This window comes from Seriola lalandi, unplaced genomic scaffold (genome assembly GCF_002814215.2).
Source record: "Seriola lalandi dorsalis isolate HSWRI2012SDOR001 ecotype SW California unplaced genomic scaffold, Sedor1 jcf7180002055007, whole genome shotgun sequence".
NCBI lineage: Eukaryota > Metazoa > Chordata > Actinopteri > Carangiformes > Carangidae > Seriola > Seriola lalandi.
In genome coordinates, this window is record NW_019525550.1 from 96,960 (window position 1) to 104,089 (window position 7,130).

A 7,130-nucleotide genomic window follows, 5' to 3' on the forward strand; every position below is an offset into this window, starting at 1 on the left:
GTCAAGACTAAACCCATGTGGCACATGCGCTACCAGGTGAGACTCTGAGGCGCCTCCTACTGTTTAGTCTTTATACTGCAGTACTGCTACATTATCAATCAGTATCAGTACTGAAGCTGACACATCTTGATCACATGATCCTCCATTTGTCCAATTAGAAATGACATTAAAGATGCTGCAGAATTTAAGACTTTAAACACAAACTTCGAGAAGGTTTTATGATGAGCAGCAGCAGCTCGATCCTGATGTTATCAGTAAAATCTGGTTTTAATGTGAAAGGTTTGAAAAGAGTTTTTGCCTGTGAGTTTTTGTCAAATCCTGATCACAGCTTTGTCTTGTTGATTTTCTTTTTTCTCCACAGACATTTGAATATCGACTGTAGAGAAGAAGAAGAAAAATCAGAGGTGGCTTATCAGATGCTGTCCTGACGGAGGTCATCTTCCTCAGACCAGCGGGAAAATGACGGTGAGAGTCACAGGTCGAGAGGCAGACCGGTGAGGGGGAATCAAATCCACACTGTTGACGGTACACAGGCGTGATGTTGACGTGTCGCTCCCTGCTTCTCACCTGGGTGCTGCTTGCCACCAGAATCCGAAGCCAAAGACCCTGCACAGGTGAGAGGACAACGGCGTGAGATATTAAATGTGCCATCAAAAAAACTCCACCACTTCCGACACACTGGATCTGTTGTTAGCCTCTTCTCCAGAAATGTGTTTCTGGACTTCAGTTTCATCTCTGTGAGTAATATGTTAGCCTAGCTTAGCACAAAGACTGGGAGGAGGGGGAAACTGTTAGCCTAGCTCCGTCAAAAGAGAAAGAAATCCCCCTTCAGCAAATCCCAAGTCTGTCGGACTTGCAAGCTGTATTTTGTTAGCGAACAAGCTTGTCACCAATCTCTCCTGTAGTCAGCTGGTTATAAGACCCCAGAAGTTCATTCTAAGCTAAATGGACCCAAGCTTAGCAAATTGGACCTAAAACCTAACATTTATATCTCTAACGACAAACTGTTAGCATCACAAACACATTACCCCCACATGACCAAAAATTTCAAGGAACCCTGGCATTTTGAGATGTTCTCAGTCTCTTGTCCAGGACATATTTAGCTAGCTTAGCACTTTGGAAGCAAAGAGAAACTGTTACCCTAGCTCTACCAAAAGATGGAAAAAAATCCTTCCAGCAGCCAAGTCTGTCTGATATAACACGCTTTATGTTAACCCTAACCGGACTTAGAAGCTAACCATAAGCTAACTCTACTGAATCCAGAGGCTAAAGCTAAGCTCTGTCTCTTATACACATCTGACCTGCTGCCTCTTGACCTGCTGTCCAGAGCCCTGCCCCGACCAGGACAAGCCCCGCCCACGAAGGTAGGACACAGGTGTGGAAGGAGGGAGGGGCGATAGATGAAAAAAGTTGGGTGGCAGATAAACAGATGATTTGACCAAGCAGGTGCAGATGGTTCAGTCCAGAGGGTCCAGAGGTCTCCGATTGGCTGGTGCCGTGACGACAGCTCTGAGTTTCCCCGCCTCACAAATCTTCACCAACTGTGATTACTTCCCTGCTGAGTTCTCATTGGTGGCCACCATCAAGATCCCGAGACTGAGATGGAAGGTGAACCAGGAGAACCGAGTAGAACCAGGTCTGGTCTAATGTGGTCTGGTGTGGTGTAACTTGTTCTTCTCTGTTCCAGAAGAATGAGTACATCTTCTCCGTGGTGGAGGACCGGTCTGAATCGCTGTTGCTGGGGTTACGTGTCTCTGAGAACCGCCTCCACTTCTTGACCACGCCTCCTGGTGCTGGTGGGCGGAGCCGGCTGAGCTTTATGGATGTGGGACTGGACGATAACCGCTGGCACACTATGGTGCTGGCCATCACCGGACCATATGCCACACTGACCGTCGACTGTGGCCTTCCTCTGGAGCTGTGAGTCACTGTCAGACCAGTTCAGACCAGTTCAGACCAGTTCAGACCAGTTCAGTCCAGTTCAGTCCTCAGTAGTTCAACTATGTTCATTTTATTTTAGCCTGATTTTATTCAGCCTTGTTCAGACTAACTCACCTGGTTCAGTCTCCTCTGGTTTGTTATGGTCTGTAATGGCTCAGGATCAGTGCCAAAGCTAAGACTCCTGAGAGACCAGCTTCAGTGCTACGCGCTCAGACTGGTGTGTGAACTGGTTTCCTGTCTCCCAGTAAACAGGTCCAGCCCTTCCCCAGCACTCTGAACACCAGTGGGGCCCGGTTCTTCATCGGCAGCAGGAGGAGGTGGAGGGGCCGTTTCTCAGTGAGTCTGTGATCCAGATCAGGACTTCAGTCAGCTGAGACCTTCAGGGTCCTGCTGTCCTCTGACTGTTTACCTCCCAGTTAACCCAGTCTGCTTCACACTGGTCTGTCTGTGTTCAGGGTTTACTTCGTCAGCTGGTTCTACTTCCTGGCTCCGATGCCACGCCCAGACTGTGTCCGTCCTCTGAGCCCAGTCTGGCCGAGCTGTCTGTCCCCCGGGTCCTAAAGTCCACTCCACTCCAGCCGGACCACCACGGACCAGTTTACCCATACGGTGAGGAGAGGAGGAGCTTTCTCTAAACAAAATGCCATCAAACACCATGGCAACAGACACTAATAAACATGTCTGAACACTTCACACACCTTTTCTTTAAAACCACTTTCCACTGTGGATGAGGTCAGAGGTCAGAGGTGGTCCTCCATTCAGAGTCCAAACTTAGTTAGACCTGAACACACAGACGTTTGTGTGTGTGTGTGTGTGTGTGTGTGTGTGTGTGTTTGGACTGTAAACCTCAGGTTGTGATGGTTTCAGTGATTCAGTAACATGAGCCTGTAAATGACTGACAAGATGTAAGAGCTGCTTCCTGCTTCTGTTTGTGATTGACAGGCCTTTACAGATACTGGTCTAATGTGTGTGTGTGTGTGTGTGTGTGTGTGTGTGTGTAGCTGGCGGTAGGATTGACAGTCAAGGTGTATCCTGCTGTTTGATGTGTGTTGCCATGACATCAGTGTAAGGTCAAACAGGGAACATCATACAGGTCACAATATTTCACTACATAAACTTTTCTTACAGTTTGAGCGCAGTGATGAGTGCAGAGATGGGTACAGGACGGGTTTAGCCTAGCTTAGCATTAAGACTGATTACAAGGGGGAAATGTTAGCCGAGCTCCATCAAGCTCAAGCTCTACTCGACTAAACGTCCTGGTGGTGTAAAACTTTAGATTCCTGTGAAAATATTAAATATAGTTGGTGATTTCACACAAGCTGAATTCACCAAAACAACAAACTGGGCCAACTCTTATTCAGTAACATCTGATTCAATGGATATGCTAAGAAGAAATTACATTGCCAGATTTGACAGGGCGTTCTGGTGGATTTGAAAACAGAATGAGAAACAAGACACTTTGTTTGTTCTGAAGAGGACGACATAGGACAAATGAGACTTTCCATAAACGATTGAGTGTATTTTAAACATTAGCTTGTGCGCTGCCTGAGGCTTAGAGAGGTAGTTTGTCTAGATGAGCCCTTCAGTCAGTTCTGACTCTGTATGACTCACAGTTCATATAAACCTGTGTCAGGTGAACAGTCTGAGGTGTGTTTGATTTACGTCCCTGCTCACAGCTGAATCCACTGCAGAAACAATGAAGCTGACTTCAGACTTTTCATTTCTTCATCTGAAGACTGAATGTTTCTACTTCCAGGGAAATTGTATTTCGATGATGAGATGTAAGGAACTTTGAGACCGATCTCTCCCAACCTTTCTGCCATGACTCATAAATGAAGTCTGAAGGAAAGAAAAAACATTTAATGAGCTGTGAGATTTTAAAGCTGAATATTTATCTGAAATATCTGAATATCTTTCAACACCCAAAGAGACAAAACTATTCCTGCAATTCACAAGAAAAAACACTCCTACCTACCACAGTAAGCAGGAAACTAGCAGCTTACATTTTAGCATTTTGGCATTCCTTTGGTTTGACGGGGTAAAAACAGCAGGTAGCTAGTTGTTGCTGTTTGACCGCTCACCTGTGTCACACAGCTCTCTCTCTCTGAGGAGATTAAAGAGCAATTTAACAACCCTTTTAACTTGGACACACCCCCTTCACAAATTCAGAAAAAGCCCTCTCACAGACAATCCACAGCAACCATAAACAAGCTTTGGTCATGGCACTGACTTTCATGCATCACAAAGTTTGGGAAATGCGTCATGTCATGTCCCAAGTAGCAAAATAAATCCGGCCCATACTTGGACCCCATGCTTGTTTTCTTCTGGTCCAGTAAACACTCGGTTCCACGGCCTGAATCTGGCCCAGATACGGCATGACCGTCAGATGCTGCTTTCACATCTGGACCAATTCTGGCACTCACAAAGAAAATCAGTCGGACTTTGCCCAGATGTGGAAGTATACGGGCCAGACTCGGGCCAACGACCAAGGCTATCTGGGGTTTGTTGGTTTGACGACATGTCACAGTCACAATGTGAGAATTTGAATTTTGCCATATGTTGTTTTTGGTGCATAAAGCTCCAGATAAGGTGCTGGTGGACGAGTCTCAGGGAGATCTGGGACCGGTGTTTTGGATGGATGACCACAGATTTACAGATTTTTAACTTACATCTCTGACACTGACAGACAGATGGAGGTTCAGAGCCGTTTCTTGCAGGTTGTTGGAACATAACATTAACTATCTTGTCATACCTGCTCAGTTCAGTTCAAGTGAGAGGTTTTGATTGTCCTGATGTTGAAGTACAGTTGTGTATTTTTGGGGTGAATCAGAAGTTAAATCTCATTAGCAGCCGCTCTGTCTCTGCCCTCTCCCTCAGGTGATGCTGACTGATGTGTAATGATAGACTCATCTCCTTCTGTCTGCTCGTAGTGACGTGTGGTTGAAGGAGCGACCTTCATTACTCTTGCCTCATTAACTCAGAGCTGTCAGTTCACCTCTCTCTGTCATCCACACTCTCAGATACAGTTACTGTGTCAATCCAGCTGCTGAAATGACGAGTAATAAAAGGTCTGTCACTGTGAGAGTATTGTTCCTACAGGAAAGGGACTTTCCATCAGAGTTAATGATGCATCACTGTCACTGCACACAGTGTCTGCAGTGGTGGAGGAAACTTCTACTTCACCACAGCTCAGAGTGAAATATTGTAGTTACACTGACTCATCTAACAGCTCACAGCTGTTCAGATTCAACCCTCCACAGAGCTCATGAAGACTGGTTGTTGGTTTTTGTGATTGTCTTTTAGAGGCAGAAGCCAGAGTGACTCTGGGAAATCCTCCTCCATGTTCAAGAGCAGAACAGGGCCAGCTGTGGTTCAACGCTCAGAGGAAAGGCCTGTTCATCTGTGACGGACTCACGTGGAGGACGCTGCTGCAGAGTGAGTCTGAGAGTCCATCAAACAAATTCCACATACTCAATATTTACGTTGTAATATTTACACATTGTTGTGTTGTGAATTTTCTATGACAACAATAAGAAAGTTGTGATTTTACAGGAAAATGTAAAAAAAAAAAAAACATTACATTACATTACAACAATGAAGTACTGTTTTTCTGAGAAAAGTCATATTGTGAGATAGTTATTATGAGAAAATCTAAGAAAATGTTTTGTGAAAACATAATGTTTTTGAGAAAAAAAAACAGAATTAAATTGTAATTTTACAGAAAAGTTGTATCATGAGATAGAGGTGTCATTTATAGTTAATTATAAGTCACAATTCATGATGAAGTTATATGAGGGGGTGATGATGAAATTTTATGAGAAAAAGTCGTTTCATGAGTTCAAGTCATAATTATATAAGAAAAGCTGCAATTTAAAAAAAAAAAGATCACGAGATAAAGTTGTAGTTTTATTATAAGACACTAGCACTAATATCCAGATACTTAGTTTTGTTTAGAACACATAAGATATTGGTAATAATATAACAATATTAACAGTAATATGCCAGCTGTGGGCTGAGTGGGGTTCAGAGTTTTCTGATGTAAAAACCAGATCAACCTCACTGTGTTTATCTGTCCCCTATGATTAAATACTGGACCGCACCTCTGTCACTTGTTTGTGTCTCATGTGTCTGAAGACAAGGAGCGTCTGGATTACATAGAGAACTACCAGGACCTGTACACCAGCTCAGAAACCTTTGACGTCGAGGTCTTCTCCATCCCTTGTGAAGGCTTGTTCTTGGCTGCAGCCAACAGGTACTGAAACACCTCTGGGACATATCTCATGTCAGGCAAGTGTCCTCTGCGTCTCCATGGTAACCTTCACGTCTCCTCCGGCAGGGACTCTGTGTCCGGTTCAGGTATCTATAAATGGAGAAACGAGACGTTCCAGCTGTACCAGAACATCAGCACTCAGGAGGCTCGAGCCTGGAAACACTTCACCATTGATGACAAGGTGAGAGCTGCTCCACAAGGTGAGAGCTGCTCCACGAGGTGAGAGCTGCATCACAAGATGAGAGCTGCATCACGTGATTAGAGCTGCATCACAAGGTGAGAGCTGCTCCACGAGGTGAGAGCTGCTCCACAAGGGGAGAGCTGCATCACAAGGTGAGAGCTGCATCACGTGATTAGAGCTGCATCACGTGATTAGAGCTGCATCACATGGTTAGAGCTGCATCACGTGATTAGAGCTGCATCACGTGATTAGAGCTGCATCACAAGGTGAGAGCTGCATCACGTGATTAGAACTGCATCACGTGGTTAGAGCTGCATCACGTGGTTAGAGCTGCATCACAAGGTGAGAGCTGCATCACAAGGTGAGAGCTGCATCACAAGGTGAGAGCTGCATCACGTGGTTAGAGCTGCATCACAAGGTGAGAGCTGCATCACAAGGTGAGAGCTGCATCACAAGGTGAGAGCTGCATCACAAGGTGAGAGCTGCATCACGTGGTGAGAGCTGCATCACAAGGTGAGAGCTGCATCACAAGGTGAGAGCTGCATCACGTGGTTAGAGCTGCATCACGTGGTGAGAGCTGCATCACAAGGTGAGAGCTGCATCACGTGGTGAGAGCTGCATCACGTGGTGAGAGCTGCATCACGTGGTTAGAGCTGCATCACGTGGTTAGAGCTGCATCACGTGGTTAGAGCTGCATCACAAGGTGAGAGCTGCATCACGTGGTTAGAGCTGCATCAC

At 45.5% G+C, this 7,130-nt stretch overlaps 1 protein-coding gene across 1 annotated transcript in view; it reads left to right on the top strand.

Moving 5' to 3' along the window:
* The window catches only part of LOC111647645 (thrombospondin-type laminin G domain and EAR repeat-containing protein), an 18,700-nt gene that overhangs the window by 1,406 nt on the left and 10,164 nt on the right, over positions 1-7,130 (top strand). Inside the window, exons 2-10 of the mRNA XM_087171488.1 lie at positions 362-614; positions 1,273-1,364; positions 1,447-1,608; positions 1,688-1,920; positions 2,187-2,277; positions 2,397-2,550; positions 5,245-5,376; positions 6,076-6,193; positions 6,278-6,392. Coding sequence (XP_087027614.1) covers positions 539-614; positions 1,273-1,364; positions 1,447-1,608; positions 1,688-1,920; positions 2,187-2,277; positions 2,397-2,550; positions 5,245-5,376; positions 6,076-6,193; positions 6,278-6,392 — 1,173 coding nt within the window. The 5' untranslated portion in view covers positions 362-538. The remainder of the gene's footprint in view (positions 1-361; positions 615-1,272; positions 1,365-1,446; positions 1,609-1,687; positions 1,921-2,186; positions 2,278-2,396; positions 2,551-5,244; positions 5,377-6,075; positions 6,194-6,277; positions 6,393-7,130) is intronic.